Source organism: Lineus longissimus, chromosome 10 (assembly GCF_910592395.1).
Source record: "Lineus longissimus chromosome 10, tnLinLong1.2, whole genome shotgun sequence".
NCBI classification, from domain to species: Eukaryota; Metazoa; Nemertea; class Pilidiophora; order Heteronemertea; family Lineidae; genus Lineus; species Lineus longissimus.
In genome coordinates, this window is record NC_088317.1 from 17,477,457 (window position 1) to 17,495,844 (window position 18,388).

The 18,388-nt window shown below is 43.6% G+C and overlaps 1 protein-coding gene across 1 annotated transcript in view; it reads left to right on the forward strand.

Moving 5' to 3' along the window:
* Window positions 1–18,388, forward strand: part of LOC135495072 (glypican-5-like) — an 85,677-nt gene that overhangs the window by 28,351 nt on the left and 38,938 nt on the right. The window contains exon 3 of the mRNA XM_064783488.1: window positions 15,408–16,114. Coding sequence (XP_064639558.1) covers window positions 15,408–16,114 — 707 coding nt within the window. The remainder of the gene's footprint in view (window positions 1–15,407; window positions 16,115–18,388) is intronic.

Consider the following 18,388-nt stretch of genomic DNA (forward strand, 5'->3'; position numbering starts at 1 on the left):
TGTGGCTGATTGGTTGCCCCTACCCGTACTGGAATTGAACCTTCACCATGATATCTGTTTTCCTATGTCACCATTGGACTACTGCTGTAGAAGTGAAATTGTCAACAGCCAAGGGAATGCTTTCTGTTCATGACATGGTACCCATTGCCTACTTTTGCCAATGCAGCCCCTCAACCAACGCCACTTATCCATTCCTGCCACTAATCATGTCCTCTGAGGCCATACCTCTCCAGGATGCAATTACCCCTGTCAGATGCCTGAAGGCGGCAGGCAGTTCCGTTAACAGATATGTTTGGAAGCAACCAGTTGGCAATTAAAGGTTATGCAGAGGGGTAGGCGAAGGCTCTGCTGGGGATCCTCTATGCAAAGGATAACTGCTAGAACATGTCGTTTTACGAAATCCAAAATGTGGACGAGTCTGACTGCTTGCAGCTGATCTTATAACCCTGTCTGATGCCTGAAGGCGGCTGACAGTTCCGTGAGCAGATATGTTTGGAAGCAACCAGTTGCCATTCACTAGAGGGAGGGTTATGCGGAGGTGTCCTCGAAGGCTCTACTGGAGGTCTCCTCTATGCCAGAATGTGTGCTAGAATCTGTCTTTACGAAACTCCAAATGTGGATGAGTCTTACTGCTTGTGGTAGATCTAATACCCCCGTTGGATGCCTGAAGGCAGTTGAAATATCATTGCTTTTCTCTGAAATAGGAGAACTATCTAACCAGAAAATTAAAACATGTCGTGGTAGCTTTGAACCTGTAGTGGATTCCACAAGGAGCAATATGTCAGGGCTAACTCAATTTCGTAAGTGGATTTGCGCAACTAGTCAGAGTGTGAGGATAATTTACCAATTTCCCCTTCTAATTTGATTACTTTGAATTTAAACGATGCGCATGTATGGTGCTGGTTTACTCTTCGCTGCGCTAGCATTCTATCTCCTTTGGTGAAATCTTGGAAGCACGCTGAAGTCCTTCCCCAGCAAAGGAGCCACTTTGACCTAGTGGCTCACACCCTCGGCAGGCAGTCAAGATGTCCATGGTTTGAACCCCCAGACCACGTGAGACTTTAGACATGTCTCTTTGCCGAACTTCCCTTACTTCACCCGGGCCCTAGTCCCAGTCAGAAATGCTCAGGTTGTAGCACTGAATGAGCAGCTCATCTGAGTTTTACAGGAAGTTTTCAGGATAGACCGGGGTTCGGGTATGAAGTCACCTCTCCTACAGTTGATATCAGACTATAAACACAAACTATTTCAAATTGCCACTGTCATCCACTATCATTTCAGTGGTGTCTTCAGCATCCCCTGCAAATAATGGATATGATCAGTAATAGCAAAGTGCTTCATGATTGGGCTGCATGCATGACTGTCTCGGTGTTCGTGACTACCAAGTCTATATCCCCAGCAAACAGCCACGGTCTGCACTGTTCCTTCCCTTTGATCTCTTCAACATCCCCTGCATATATCGGATGTAAGCGATAATTGCAGAGTGCTTCGTGATGAGGCTGTATTGACGATAACTACCAAGTGCCGTTTCTGTTGACTTGGGATATTTGTCATTGATGAATTTGTGATTAGAACGCATATCTGATTGCATTGCAACATGGAACAGGCTTTATTTGGCAAATGGAAAAGAATTATGGCAGCGTCGGGAATCCCAACTACAACAATTGAAGGAGTATGGAAGTCTGTGGCAATCAAAGGTGGAAGTAGAGAACACAGTTGTCTCGATGGCCTCAAATGGCTTTTGTATGGCTTGTGTATGCATGGAGCCCTCGATAAAGGAGTCAGGCAGGGGTGGGTACCTGTGGTCACTTTGTGGTAGACAGCATCAGCATCTGGTTGCTTCTGCGGTCATTGACCTATGGGTCGAAGGCTCAAGTGAGAGAACGAGCTGGTGGTTTGGCCTACTCAGGCTATTGGTGATGGTAATGTCGATGCTAGCCAATCCCATCCGCCCGACCAATGTCCTCCAAAGGCTTCTACTGTCAGGGTAGGCATGGCCATCACCATCATTGATCAAGCAACTAACGCTGATGCTACTGGCGATGGAGTCGTTAGTGGTAGCCAATGACACCAGCCAGACCAATGTCCTCTGGTGGCTTATACTGTCAGTGTGGGCATGGAGTCATCAAGCCATTCATCAAAGATGGTGATGGAATCGTTAGTGGTTATTGTGAATAACACTAGTCACACAAGTGGCCTCCTGTGGCTTTTACAGTCAGTATATGCATGGTTCGAGAATAAGAGATGTATGGTTCTTACCTGATGGTAGTCCATGCATGGAGCCATCTGTGTCATTTGTCAAGGGATTAGCAAAGCTGCCTGTGGCCACTTTGGCTGCCATACTTCGTTTGGTCAGAGTCAATAATACTGGCCACTTTGGCTGCCATTCTCCAGTGGTCAGAGTCAATAATACCATCCAGATTAGAGGGCTCCGGTGGTTTTTACAGTCAATGTATGCATGGAGATGTGAATTGTCCTGAGATAAGCAGCCTGCGGTGACCCTGTGGCATTGGTCACTCACCAGCCAGAACCTGTCCACACCCACAGCATAAGTGCAGTCTGCTGTTGATGAATGTCTTTGGCATTATTGCTAATGGAAGATGAATAAACATGTGAAAGATGAGAAGCTTTCCATAGATTGACTTGACTGAGGGCTGAATATATAATTTCGACAAAGGAAATTATGTGTACATTCCAAATTGCTATTTGAACTGAGGGAGTGGGTGTGTCGTGTTTATGGTAGGGTTTCAAAAGCTGCCTGTGGCAGTTGGTGTCTTCTGCTGTTTGATACTTAACTCTTTCAATGCCATGTTCGGAAACGCTGACATGGTATGGCTGACCAGCGACTCATGTGTAAATGAGTGACTCTCGTTGCTGCGACCGAATCGCTGCGATGTACAGCAAGATCTCTCATCTGCTGTTAAAACTGGGAATCGCTGGGTTTAACATTGATCGCAGGTTGCTGTGATCACTGATTTATGTTACGGGTTGCGGTGACTATTACAAACGATCCCATTTTGTCAGATGCGATCGTGAATGCAGGTTGCAGGACCAAAATGATTCATTTGTGAGGCGTTTAACCAACTCTACACACTATAAAGTACCTCACAGAGATGACCATCGTAGATAACGCATTTAAGGATTATCGAATAGATGTATAGGCCATCACGACCTATCAGACCTAAGCGGCCGTGATCCAGATTTCAATTAGCCAATGAGAATATGACATTCCTAGCAGATGGAGGATCAGTGCCGCCAATTCATTGCGAAAAGATGCGAGGCCGCTTATTTACAGCAGACAATCGGTCGTCAGAAAGGCACCGTTCCATAGTCAACGCACGTTAATCGGATTGGCCGCGGGGATATGTCACACAGGCAGAACAGATTGCAGTCTAAATCATCTATATGTAGCAGAATAGTTCTGATAGATTCATGCGGTCATTGTGACATATGATCAATAGCGGACATGTATATTTTGTTATCGCACATGTTATTTCCTTGAGCTGTTTGTCAGGTTCCTCCAGTCATCTCCTGGCTGGATGGTCATCATTCAGGTTGGCGAAGACGTATCCCGATATGTATATATTTGGTTCTGTTACATTCCATTCTTGCCGTGTTTGACGATCAAATCTTGACGTGTTTGACGATTTAGTCTGAGCCGTTTTGGCTAAATGCTTCCAACATTAGCCCCAGAGAAACACATGTTTACCAAACCTGAACCTGACATCGTTTATAAAGTTGAGCATACTCTTACTGAAAGTAAATAAAGTAAACATTGAGCACAGTTTGTTTTTATTGACGGGCTACAGCATGTGCCATCAGTTGACAAAAAACCCATAGAGGGTTGAAGCCCGAGTTCTTGCCAGTTCAGAGATGAATATTCCGCCTCAAACTAAACGAAGCAGCATTCGTAAACGTGTCCAAGGTAGACTGGTACTACCAAGTAAGCATTGAATACTGTCTATACAAGCAGTTGTTTTTATCAACGCGTAACTGTCTCCTTTAAGTGCCAGCAGATGGCACTTCATCGTGTCTGCCGGCCATGATCGGGTGTTTATCTTTGTTTTGAGTCAATAGAGGACCACTTGAAACTGTCAGTTTTGTATGGTGTCCTGGAGTACTATGAATTTAGCAATTATGAACTTTCCCCTCTTGACTTGTTATTATAATTGTGATTGCACAGCTTGGCTGGTGCAATCAACGGTGACAACTGAATGAGGCCCTCCCCACAAACTCATCTCAACTTAACTTGACACGAATCATCCAATCATATTCTCATTTCTATGGCACAACTTTCCAGGCAAGAGTCCTGTCAAGCGCACCCTCCCATATATACGTATTAGTCTGTTTTGGTAAAAAGTCTTGCTCCTGTTCGTTCATGCTAGACAAAGAGATTTCATTGCTCTACTGGCCCCAGGGAACAAAATGTCAGCCTGACTAGTCGATAGTGCCAAGTGTCTCTGGAATGACACATGAAATGACTTGAGAGAGCTGAGATTGTATTAGCTTCAGACAGCTGGCAAATACTTGGTGTTTACTTTCACAACAGATGGCGCTGTTTGCTTGCCCTCAGCATGGAGAGTTGAGGTGGCGGAGGGAGTTACAAGACACCATTGTAATCAGCAGTAATGTTATGAGTTACCTGCTGTAATGAGTTTTAAAGAATGGGTTCCGCAGCCTCTGCTTGCATTGTGACAGTTATGTTGTGGTGTGCAAGACTTGCAATATGATACTTGGAGCACAGATCTTTGCACTGCCGGTCCACTAGTCTACCGGTGAGGAGCCATCGTAGTTCCCCTATAGTGCATGAGTAAGATGGACCTTTAGGGCCAGTGTAGAAGTTGAATAGCCCTTGCTCAAGCATAATCCTAACCCTATGCAGCATCACCACACTCGAGTCAACAAAATGAATCGGTGCTGAAAGTCCAAGCTAGGGTCAAAGGTCAATTTCCTAACATCCTTGTCAAATGTTCCATTCACAGTTTCCGCAACTTCCGGACAGAAAGGAATTCCACGTTTGTAATTCCGGCTGCATCTCGTCTGCTTCACCAGTCAACCACAGCAGACGTCTCGCCCATAAAAGGCTGTGACCAAATATAGACGTCTGTGTACCAGGTATCCATCAATTAGGCCAAATTGTCATCGGATGTCAGGAGCAATTCACTGACGACTGACCCTTTTCTGCGGGGACAATGACGGATATTTATATCGGGCAACGCCAATCAACATGGCCGCCATTCACACCGATGGAGCAGTGTGATTCCCAACATTTGGGGTGTTTTTGGCGAGTCATGACACTTGATTTATAATACTGCATTGGTTATTTCCAGCGTAATTTGGTCGTTTAACCCTTTTGATGCCGATAGCGGCGTCTGGTGTCAACAGCTCAAGAGTTGATCAAATGACCAAATGTGTCTGTGATGACCAAATGTTTTATTTTATGGCTGCCACATCAGTGAGACCAACTCTTCTCAGCAACCCTGACTCACCCGCCCTTTAGACAAGAAGCTTAATCCTTGCGAACATCGCTAAGGAGGTGCAAACCTGACCACACCTTGTTGCTAATTACACCCATCATCCCTCGATCAAAAGGTGAAATCCTCACTCTGATCTTCCTTAATGTGGTCTGCAGATTATCCATCTTCACTCTGGTCTGCAGGTGATTCCTAATAGACGATGTACAGAACTTGTCAAATTCGCCTTGTTGCTAATTACGCCAGTGTCATCTCTCAATCAGTAAGGAAATCATGATTTTGACCCTGACTCAATGTGGTCTGGAGATTATCCATCCTCACCCTGGTCTGCAGGTGATTCCTTGCAGACGATATACAGATCCCAATCTCCCTGTTGCTAATTACGCTGTGTCATCCTTCAATCATTACTAGAACTCCTGATTTCTACCCTGAGTCAGTTCATTCCCTCCGCTTGTGCAGCTTGTTAATTTCTCCACGATTGCTTGCTGATCTTTACCTCGTTAGCAAGAGTGAACAAGTGATGAAAATGATGTGGAAGTTCGTTTCTCAACTCAACTCTCATAACAAAGCATCATCCACATCTAAAGGCCCCATCCCGTTTCCTGATAAACAATTTTGGCTGAATTCTGATGCAATCTATTGCTCATCCCAAATCCCGCTACAGAGGTGTCTTTCCTGTATCCGAACAGCAACTTTTGCCCCAATTGCCAGGTTCCCAAAAAAGGCCATTTACACCTCATTGACAGACTGAGGAAATGAGGTTCCCTTCTCGTCTAGACAGATTCAGCACAGGATGAGTTAAACCAATTTCCAAGTTGCCAATCTCCTATTCATGAGATGTGTGATATCACATTATAAAGCCTGACCCAGACTTTACAGGGAAAATAATCATTATAATTCGAATAATTATATGTGGTCTGACCTATCCTCCCTGTCAAAACTCGCAGATACTTTGACCCAAATATCAGGGGAAACTCAGTGCAAGCAGAGAGTACGATTGCACAATGTCCAACTGCGCATTTCAACTTATCCTAGTTAGGTCACTGGATAATTTCGCTCATCTTTGCCGAAATTGCATCGCACTGAACTTTGGAGTCTCGTAAAAAACACCAAGCGAAAAGTACATTGGAATTAGCGCTGACAGCAGATTTTCAATTTATTCCTGTTGGGAAATCAAATAGCTTTGTAAATTTTTACCAAAAGTTCATAGCACTGACATTGATGAAGAGTGTGCAAGCAACGAGCATTGCTGTATAAGCGTTACATTACCTCAGCTGACCCTGTCCCCTTACTTGAAATTCACCACCGCACCCCCTGATCTCATATCGGTGGCAAATGCCTGCCTTGTTGAACACGATTGCCTGTTTGATGAAATTATGCTTCAAAGTGCGTTTGACATGTTTGGCAGTCAGGAAGGGCGGCCCATCCACTTTGAATGAATTTCAACCGGTTGTGTATGATACGATTTAACTCGTTGGTATAGAAAGGCAGGGATCTTGTCAGAGGGGATGATGTGAGAGATGCAGTAATTGGCTGAGGAGAAAGTATGACTCCGGAAGTGAATTATAGTGGAGTTCTTACGGCACATGAAGAGATATAAAACCACAGAACTCATTCTAATTTTGGCCATAAAGTTACGTGCCATGTGCTTTATATTTGAATTATGCCAAGCTGAAGAAGTCCAATTTGGCCACTGAAGATTACGTCCCAGGACCCTATTATTGACAAAGGAGTTGCTGCAGATCGGCAGTGTGAGCGTTCAGAAGGTGGTAGGTTGGCTTGAACTTCTGAGCTGTTTCATGGCCCAAAGTATTCTAGTCAAAAAATGAATAAATCTGTTGCTTATGTTGTCCCTCTTCTGTCTTTACAGGTGAGTTGTCCTTGTTGCAAGCACCAAAGATGCATTTCGACTCTGACAGTTTCTCCAACGCGTCTCAAGAGTCTTCAATAATAACTCACCATGTTTGAGACGTGATTAGTTCGACTTGAGCTCAAGATCCAATTATTCTAAGTGTTGGGATATTGCCCGGCACCAAATTGATTTTCCCTTCTAGTGATTCTTCGGGTATTAAACCTATTACGGGAATCATGCCATGAAATGTTTAGCAGATTTGGTGATATTTTGATGAAATTTGAGCGATTGACTTAACATGATGATAAAATGGGATCATTCTCAGACAGTGGTGTGTAGCACAGTTATTTGTTGGTGCTGCTTGTTTATACTTCTTGATTCCATCATTCAGCAATAGGTGGCCTACTGTGTAGGGTCACCCTCTGGGTCATCAGCCCTTGAGGACCCAAATGGTGCAATGATGGGTCAAGATGCAAAGTTAGTTGACTAACCCATATCGCTGGAATCTTAATCTGGGGCACTTCCAAGCGAATCATCTCTAAATGTCAATAATCTCATACAATACGCTTATTTCGCAGTTCCATTAAACCAAAGTCAAAATCATCATTCAATTGATTGATTGAGTTCATTTCGTAGCAGGCCGTCGTTATCAAAGGCTAGCCGACCATTATAAGGGTCGGTTTGAAGTCAATAAATACCATGGAGTCCATTCTGTGTAAATTATCAACACTAATACTCACTGAAGTAGAATCTGAGTCGCGCTCGCAGACATTATTTTTCCGATCGAAGAGCAATTTTCCATCACCAAACAAAAACTACTTTATCATAGCATTAATCTTAGCGTACCTGGCGGTGCAAAATGGCCGCCGGTAACGGCTGCCATGGCGACCGTTGCCAAGCTAAAATGGCAGGTGAATCAGAGTGGTGTTATTCTGAGAACAGATTAAATCTGTACGGTATACAACACATCAACTTTGGCTTGAAAGCCGTGCTTCTAATTTCTCATAAAAGTCTGTCGTCACTAAGAAACTATTAATCGTGGTTGCCTTCTATGGTGAATAGTGTTGGGGTAATTTTCATTATTGGGCTTCAGGCTGTACTGTGAATACTTATGAGTTCTCGTTTGGGTTAAAACACACTCCGTAAGATAAATTGCATTACGTAGCTGTTAATCATCGGCGCTATTCTTCCAGGGGAATCCTGTTGGATGTGTAGTCTGGCGTGCAGATAATACTTCCTATTGAATATAAGGCCTGTCTCCATTAGCCAACCACTCTCTTTCTGATGAAGTTTTCTTTTCAAAAGATTGGCAAGAATATGATAGGAAGTTCTTGTTAATCCCATGAAATTTCTTTGGGATGTGGCGGTGTTTTATAGGTGTTGGCCTGACGTTTTCAACAGGCCTGTAGATCTGCTCTGTAGCGGGCTGGGCCCTCAGTCAGCGAAGGCACTGTCTGTTGATGAGGTTGGTTGCGGGCCCTGTGACCTCTTGTTATGGTTGATTATTCAAAGATATGGCAATGTTGGGATGATCAAGACGATGGTGGTTTTCTTGAAAGCTTAATAAATGTCCTTTAAGTTGAACTTGACACAGAAGCTCACAAGACAGACAATCGATGAAATGTACAAGACACTCTCTTCATCTTTAGCCAAAACCGTCAAGTACAGTAAGTTATCATAAGACAAACGCTAAAGAAATTCAATACAGCAGCCTCATAACGACCGTCAAATTTCTTTTGGTGCATTAATATTCCCAGCATGTCGTCCTACGAGGGGGAATAAAAAGAATTATAACATATCAGCAGCGCTCTATTGATCAGAACTTTTAAACCATGGCTAGGATATGGCTAAATGGAGGGATCATCTCAAAATTGTTGAATGTGAAAAAGCCAGCATTTTTTTGTCCGGTCATCTGAGGCTCAAATTGTTTTCGTTTCTGAGGAGAGGAAGTTGTCGAGTGAGAAATGAAAGAAATTCATTTGTTTGTGATTAGTCAATATTGAGATGATCCCTAATACAGCCACGCTGCATTCATTTTCGTGATAACCCGATCACCAGGCACATTTTTCGCCCGGATTACAATTTCAATAGTAAATTACTACACTTTCAGCTCAGCTGCGTAAACTGGTTGTTAATTTCGAAGACGTGTGATTTTATTACTGAAAGCTGATTCAAGCCTGTGAAGATAATTGTACAGTGGGAGAGATAGCATGAAGTTCGCAGCAGATTGTGTTTAAGCAAGATTGAGAGGGTTGTTTTCAATCTATGGAGTGGGAGATTGTTGTCGTTCATCAGGCTAAGGAGGAAATGATGTTTCTTAATCGGTTGATTTGGGGGAAATTTTTGTCAGATGTGGATCATAGAACTTGCCACTTTCACTCAAGGCAAGACCCTCAAAACCACCCAGTACTGAAAAATCTCGTTTTCAGGACCAATTCCAGCAATCCTGTTTTGCTCAATGCCAGACTACAGCACCAAGCTGTGCCGAAAAATCACTTTTCAGGACCAATTCCAGCACTCCACCTTTGCTTAAGGCCAGACTACAGAACAACATGGTGCTGAAAAGGGTGTTTTCAGGACCAATTCCAGCACTCAACCTTTGCTTAAGGCCAGACTACAGCACAACATAGTGCTGAAAAGGGTGTTTTCAGGACCAATTCCAGCACTCTGACTTTGCTTAAGGCCAGACTCCAGCACAACATAGTGCTGAAAAGGGTGTTTTCAGGACCAATTCCAGTACTTTGTTGTAATATGGTCTGGCCTTGCGCGAACGTGGCAAGCCCTGTATGGCTGAGCCAAAATTGGTACTGGTGAAAATGAGCTATACTCCTGTCCCTATTTCGCCTTCTGTGATCATCTTCTCTCATCTTGGTCACATCGAGGGAAATCGACAACTAACAATGCCAATTGTTTCGCTCATGTAGGAAGATCCGCTATTACTCCCTGAGCACTGGGTACCAACAATAGCAACTTGGTTCCTTCTATGCTGAGACAATCGGCAAAGCTGGTACCAGTGATGTATCTTGGATAACATGCCTTTGAGAGCAATTATAGACCAGAGCTGAGGAAAACACACCATCGTGGGCAACAGATTAGAAGAGTTGCTCTGCTGGACGAAACCCTTCATCAAGATGAAGTCAAAGATCCCTGTTGAGAACACAGTCAAAAGGCTACTTCAGAAAGACGGTGATCATTATGCTCATCATGGTTAGTCCTAAAGAAAGAGACGAATGCTTTGAACGAATCGGAAAGCATTTAAGCAACATAATCTTCCTCTGAAGCATCCTATGACAGCAATATCTCAACAGTCAGGAGACTAGATAAACCTCTAGAACACACCATTGTTCTCTTCAGACTTGATATCGGATACCCACCCAAAAGAATGGCAGAAGTTCTCGGAAGAACTGGTAACAACACTTGAGAATCATTAGTTTTTCGTGAACTGGCAACAGGCATCTCTTCAGATGCATGAGTCATCCGGTCATTAGCGGAAGATGCTACCATCTTATTTGCATGAAAGATGGTGATTTCAGAAGAAGTTCTGTAACTCTTTGCGACTGTACTGATTATCTTTCGTCCTCTCATAAACCAGTGAAAAGGTTTTCGTAGCAGTATGATGTTTCTGAAGAAGCACGTCCACTGCCGGCTTACAGTCTGTATTGATGATGTTGTAATCCATCCTCACACAACAAACAAGGCTGCTACGATTAGCTGTAACTGGTATGACTAGCTTGTATTGGCATCATAATATTTACCATTCGGTGTAACAGAATGATATTGTGTAATGCCCGTTGGCTATATGAGAAGGACAGACTACTGAAGGGACATCACATCAGGAGGCCAGGCATTCATAAATCACTGTACCACTAGTCTGTTCAAAGAACTTTGCCATGGAGAGAACCATACCGTTATGCGTGGTTTGCCTGATGAGGTGAAACAAACGTTATCCAGACATGGGCAAATCAAGATTTTGTCGACCTCTGTTGACCTTCACCTCCATACCTTATCGGTGGCAGTCATTGATCCTTGGTTCTTGAAAGAGACTACTGTCTGAGGCTAGGAGCCAGAAAGATTTAGATGAAGTTGAAGTCTTGTGGAGATTAAACGGGGAGCAACTTATTTTATCAGGGCCTGTGCATGGCAAGACGTTTGAGAATGTCGGTTTAGAGGGGCCCATGGTAATCGGACCATAGCACGATATCCAATCGATATGCGTATCCACGAGGGAGCCAAGAATATTACTCGACTTCGTAACGTGATCCAGACACAATGGTAGCGCTCATGTTCAAGTCATTGTATGAATTATGGATGCTGGCCCTTAGGGAGAGAGAAGAAAGGTCCAACTCAACCTCCCTAGATTATCCTGTACATTGGTGTACTGTGTCCTGTAGACATTTTATATCCCGTAACGTGGAACCTTCTTAGCAGACACCTCTGTAAGCAAGACAGCTGAAGAAGGCAGGCAAGGTTCGGCAGTACATTTCTTGTACAAAACTGGATATGAATATGATTGATCCGATTTTGATAAAACTTCTCCACCGAACCAGCTCTAGGTAGTTGGAGTTACTCATACCCATTGAGCATGCTTTTCCATCTGCTTCCGCTGTTGAAAACAAGACAATGTGAGCTTAGACAGCATTTAACATGAGTGGTATCGATTACTTACAATGCAGAAAGCAGTCTAGAATGACTGCAACCCTTTGATCTCCATCTCTTTGGCTATCAGCTCCAGCTCCAGACCAGAGTCGCCTTCAAGAGTTGGTGCAACCATCAACTACTCCTACCGTCTGCTGTGGCCTAAGGGGGTCACGGTCATTAGAGATCTTATCACCGTTGGTGGTCGGCAAATGGCTCAACTTCCAATCTTCCAAGAGCTGATGAAATTACCACAAATTCTGTTTCTTCTTGTTCTGTATGGTCTCTTTGGCAATCAGATCCAGACAAGAGTCGTCATCAAGAGTTGGTACAGGCATTATCTACTACTGCCGTCTGCTGTAGCCTAAGGGGGTCAAGGTCACTGGTGATCATGTGACGTTTGGTGGTGTGTACCTCCAATGAGCAATGGAGCCCAGAACAGTAACCCAGTCCATCTCTGCCTGTTTTTTGACGTACCCCAACTTTGGATGTTGTAAACAAGCTATCCAGCTAATGAACCATGGTGTGACATTCATTGTCATGCAATCTCTACCAGAACCAATATCTCTAGACAGCGGCAGACAAAAGCGGAAGCAAAATGTTAGAGGGTGGCGTGTCGAAAATAGGTGAACCTTGGTATTAAATTTCCTCCAAGTCACGCGAAATGAAATATTTGTCAATATGATATTGTGATCACAAATCGTGATAAAGGGCACCTGAATATCAAATTGAGAGGCGAGTGCCTCCGAGGGAAGAGTTTATTTCACTAAGAACAGTTCCCCATTGGTGCCCTCTCCAGCTCAGTCAATTTTCATGTTTCGGTTTTCAGTATTCTGCCTAGATACCCAGTAAACATTGCTATCCAACCCAATAACTGGCAAGGAGGCCCTGTTATGAGCCCAGAGACATCGCCCAGTGTGGCAAGAGGATCAGCCGAGGTGTCTGACACTGTGGCTTGGGAAGACCAGGTGTCTAAGCTATTTGACACTCAATAAACCATGAACCATTAGTCCAGATGATGGTTATGGTCTCACCCAATATGTATTCCATACTCACCTTTATTTTTGGATGTTTTACCTCTGATCATTTCACATGACAACATCATCTACTGGAGGGACAGACAAAAGTCCAAATGATGGTCATTTGGACTTGCTTTCTTGTGTCTGTCCCTCCTAGTGGAATCGATCGACCACTACGCCTTCAGAGAGTTACACTACTCTTCTCTTGAGATCATTGGGAATCTTTGACAGCCCATCTTTCTTTCTCCCAATGTGATATCTAAAAACACTTTACGCTCACATACCCAACTATTCTCTGTAGTGTATTTCATCCAGTCAGAGTTGTCACTTTGTAAACTCGCAGCGTCTATTTAATAATGGATTGATCCGCCGTGGATGAGTCATAGAGGATCATGGGTAATACATCGGAAGTGATAGGCGGAACGCGCTACACTGCAGCGTTTTGCATAGAGATTGTGTGCTGGTCTCAGTTTGTACAGTACTACGCGGGGTTAAATGGAATTGACAGACTACTCCATAAGAAGCATGCGATATAGCTCGTCATCGGTGTGTCCTCATCCGGGGTTGGTTGTGGGATGGGTCTGTAAATTGGAGTGTCAAATCATCTTGAGATCTCTGCCGATCCTGTACCGCGAGATTTTATCTGGTGTTCTGTGCTGGCTCAAATGGTTGCAAGCAGTATTGCAATTGTAATGGGCAATGGTCTCCTCTTATCAATTCTATCGACGAATTCTTCATCGGCTCACGAAGTACAATGACTTAACTTTATGAATAGATTGAAACCTTTGTGCTTAGATGTAAAGGGTAGCAAACTCCTTTAGTTGAACACAGTCGGTTTGGGGATAAATCCTTGTTTCTCGAGTCGATGATAGAATATCTAAAAACCAGCTACCAATATTATCTGCCAAGTTGTGTCTTAGAACTTGTCGAAGTTGATTGCATTGATAAGTTTTTGTGAAAAACTGTCCTTTGAGCACTTTGAGAAATGTGTTCGTTACCGTAAGACTGGTGCTTTATAATCAAAGGGTAAACTGACTTGCATTGAAGGGTTAATGCACATAGAACTAAACTGTAGCAAGTTTTGCAGGCTAGTAGTTATAGACAGTTGGTTTTGGGATAAAATTCTTGAGACCCCAACTGTGGATCACAGAGCTTTTCTCTCATCTCATGTTTGATCAAATCATGTGTGCAAAATGTACACATTGATGCATAGTATTCATTGACTAAGTTCGCTGGAACAAATTTTCAACAAATTTCAATTGATACCCGTGGTACTGATGTGTAACTTACAACTTCTTAAACCAATACGCTGCTGAAATCAACTGCATTGTAACGATGTACGTGTGATGTACACATGGAATGCACACATCAGTTTATCCGGGAGGTGTTCAGTTCTTTGCGGAGTGTTTGCTTGTGGGGATCCACGCTAGGTGTTTACGGGCCACCTGTCCTAGTAATGAGCGAAACCAAGCCGGCATGGATGAGTCATCGGAACCCGCTAATCATGCTTTCGTCTTTACGTCATGGAGTCGACGATGATATTCGAATGCGAGGGAAGTGTAGTGTGAATGGAGGTTTTCAATGCAGCTTTTGCACGAATAAGATACCATCTGTGTGGGTAGTGTAAAGGCCTCCTATCAGAAAAGTACAAAAGTCCTTGCCTGGGTTAACAAGTTAAGCTGAAAAGTTGTCTATGTTGTTCTTGATCCTGATGTTAGAAACACATTGTGAGTTGACCTCCTTAAGCCTTGACAGAAATGAAAGAAAATTTTTAAAAATAAGATGCTGGAAAAAGTGCCCCACATTTTGATCAAGGTCATTAGACTTGTCAGCTTTAGTGCATTTTCATCAAAGCCGGCTAATGGCGCCAGACTTTATACCGCCAATGACGGTGATAATGATGATTATACGCGGCACTGTCTTTTGCGCCGATGATTTTTTTCCGCGGAACATGAACATGGCATTAATAATTGGAGACCGTGCGAAAATTGGGTAATTAAGAAATCGGGATGCAATTATTTGGCACCTTGTTATCGTGGACACCTAGGTTCATTGGACAGTCTTTGTGATTTGATTTTATAAGAAGATTATTAACGAATTTAATCATACTTTCCTGTAATGAAGTGTTTTAGTAGTCTCCTCGAATGAAGTCTGCCTGGTAATGAGTAGACTGACACCATCAAAGAATAAGCCTGCATAAATTGTCCAGAGCTTTGTTGATTTCAAAGATCTTTTCTGAAGCCTGATTATAAATCGCAAATCACAAAGTTGATGCCAGTTTAACTTTCGATTTCAGATGCTCACAAAGATTTATAATGTACCGTAACCATCCTTGTATTCAGCATATTTATGAAATCTATTCCAAATGTACACAACATTTTCTTGATATCAAATTTTAAATGTGCATCTCGCTTCTTGTATTTTCAGAGGAATTCCTCAGTATGATCAGAAAAGCTGAAAATTCAACAGACTCGCTTTTCGATGGCAATTTATACAACATAGCATTAAAAGATCGCCAGCCGCCACTGAGCAGCCTCTTTATGGACTTACAGGCGTATATCAAACGAAAAGACGTCGATATTCACGATAGCGTAAAAACGTTTTTCGATGATTTATTCCCGTTGGTATTCCATAGTATTCTGAATGACCCCTCGGCAACAAAGCTGAATGACGAATACCGGGAATGCCTCATGGAAGTGCGGGAACAAGTCTATCCACATCCATTCGGGGAAATGCCCCACAATATTTCACGGGCCTTAAACCTGGCGTTCACGGACGCACGTCTCTTCTTGGAGGCCCTAGGAACGGCCATCGAGGCGATTAATACCACCGACCACATCATCTTGGATAGCCAGTGTCAAAAATCACTCATGAGGATGAAATATTGTTCGCATTGTAACGGATATACCACAGTTCGGCCGTGCAAAAATTTCTGCGTTAACGTGATGCGGGGATGCCTCGCCAAATTGCAGTCTCTTGACACGCATTGGAATAAGTTCGTCGACGCCATGCAGGGGATGGTTAACTTAATGTCGGGACCGAACAGCATCGAGAACGTCTTGACGAAACTTGCGGATAACACATCGGCAGCCATCATGCACGCCATGGTCAACACACACAAATTTTATGCAAAGGTTTGTCCATTTTCTTCCGTTGATTCAATTTTCAGAATGTGATGGCCCTGAACCTGTCTATTCAAATAATATTGATGCTGTTGGACTAAATCAAGTGATTTTCTCGCAAAAAAGGATATCATTTGTTTCCTCTTACTCATTCATATCGATTAATGCATGCTTTGTGAATTAATTACGCCATTTCAGGTGGGCGGTCGAAAATGATATTTTTCTCGCCATCTCACGTTATTCTACCATCACGTTGCATAAAACATGATGCGTGCGAGTCCTAATTAATTTGCACACCGCACATAAAAATGACGTCCCTGCATTAGTGACGGAGCTCAATGCAAAATCAGAATGCATCATAGTCGTTTCATTTCCATCGAGCATGTTCAACTCTGAGCTGAATCAGATGCGGTGACTTATGGCCTCGGAGTGCTGGATAGCGTTGTAATGAACCAAGCCGGCCATCCATCACCCACCACGGTTCATTGAAGTTGATGACTCAGCTTGTGAGAAGGGCGCCTCCAATTCCTGGATAGCCTAGGTGGGGACAGAATCCAAATTCATCCGATTCATTTATTCATGTGTGTTTGATTCATAGACCTATGCAACTCTTCTTAAAATGGGAACTACCGTGGTACGCTTTATCCCCTGAGTGAGAATGCAAAAGAAGCTGCATAAGTGGCCTGCTCTGAACAACAAACTTTACAAACTGTCATTGGGTGTTTGCCTAACCTGACTTCAGACGATCACACAATGTTATCAGAATCCACGAGTCTTGCCCTGATAGCATCTTACCAAATCTCATCGTAATCCGTTTGTCAGAAAAGCAGATGACTTTCTCGGTTGTTGCAGAGTCGGTGCGGTGATTCGATCTCGCTTTATTGTTGATGAGGCCGTTTGTGATCGACCATGATCCAATAGCGCTATACATCATTTTGGCTGGGGATCCAATTCACAATGTCACTGTCTGCCGCCTCTGATCTGGTGAGCTATCTTTCTGCCCTGTTCCTCTCCTCCCCAGGGTAGAGATGAACCAGATCAAGGCCTTGGCCAGAGCGATTACTGCTTGTTGCGGAGTCAGTGCAGTGGTCCAATCTTACTTCTAATGATGAGGCAGTTTGTGATCTTATAGCGCTGCATCATTTTGGCTGGCGATCACTGTGTGCCACCCCTGATCTTGCTGACCTTTGCCATGGTCCAGCCCTGTTCCTCTCCTCCTGTGGGTGGAGACTAACTAGAACTTGGGGAGGGCCGGAGTCACTACTTTTCCAAACGACAAGCAGGGGAGTTTAAACAAAACATTAAGTGTCCTTGGCTTTTGCCATTAAATCTAATAGCAATATGATGTTATGGGCCCAATCCGACATGTCTGAATATCGATCAACTATCGGCTATGAAATATACTTACGACTAAGTGGATTTAATGGCAATATTTCTTGTGCGTATTTGAACTCAGGTGACCACTAGACTGGCTTTAGGGAAGTCGTGACGCTAACTTGTTTGGTTGAGAGATGGATGGTTGGTGCTGGCCTTGAGGGGGGCCGCAACTGTGCAGAAGGTCCCAGAGACTGGAAGCTCCACCGTCTTCCCAGAATGGAGAGAAAGATGAAACGGCTCAAACCAATCGTGGGGTTTGGTTTCATCTACCACCCTCCTCTGCTGCAGTGATAAGGACGCAGCCTTCACTGATCCTAGCTCCCAGCATCACCGCCAGTCTACAACGGGAAACCAACTGCACAAAAGTCAAGTTGTATTTATCGTCAACGAGGTGGCAGGCGTCCAAATAAACCACCTCATCGAGACTTCCAGTCGCCACTTTGATAGTTAGATCACATTGTAATTCACCAAAACCACTTGACTGTAGTGTTCAGTTCCTCTGTTGACATTTTGGGCTGTTGGCCTACACTGCTGATGCATTTATGCGCAGTATTATCAAGACTACTTCAAACTAACCTGATATACCATTTGTGGGTAATCGGTCTCCCATTTTGTGACTCGAGTAATGTTTGGCCTTTTCCTTTGAAAAAAACCTCCCTCAGAACAAAATGTTGGAAATTGTGGCAGGAGTGGGTCTCATCATTGGAGAAGAGTTCCACTGCCCCACAGGCGATATCCATCTCAGACCACCCTATCATCCCATCTGGCAGCAAATCCTTGTTCCAAGGTTTTGATATCTCTGAAAAAATAAAGTTGAGCCTTCGTGCCTGAGGTGGTCGGTTGTTGAAGCTGTGCTCTACAAACACTGCACATCTCTTGAAAAAATCATTGGAAACCCAGGTGGGTTCC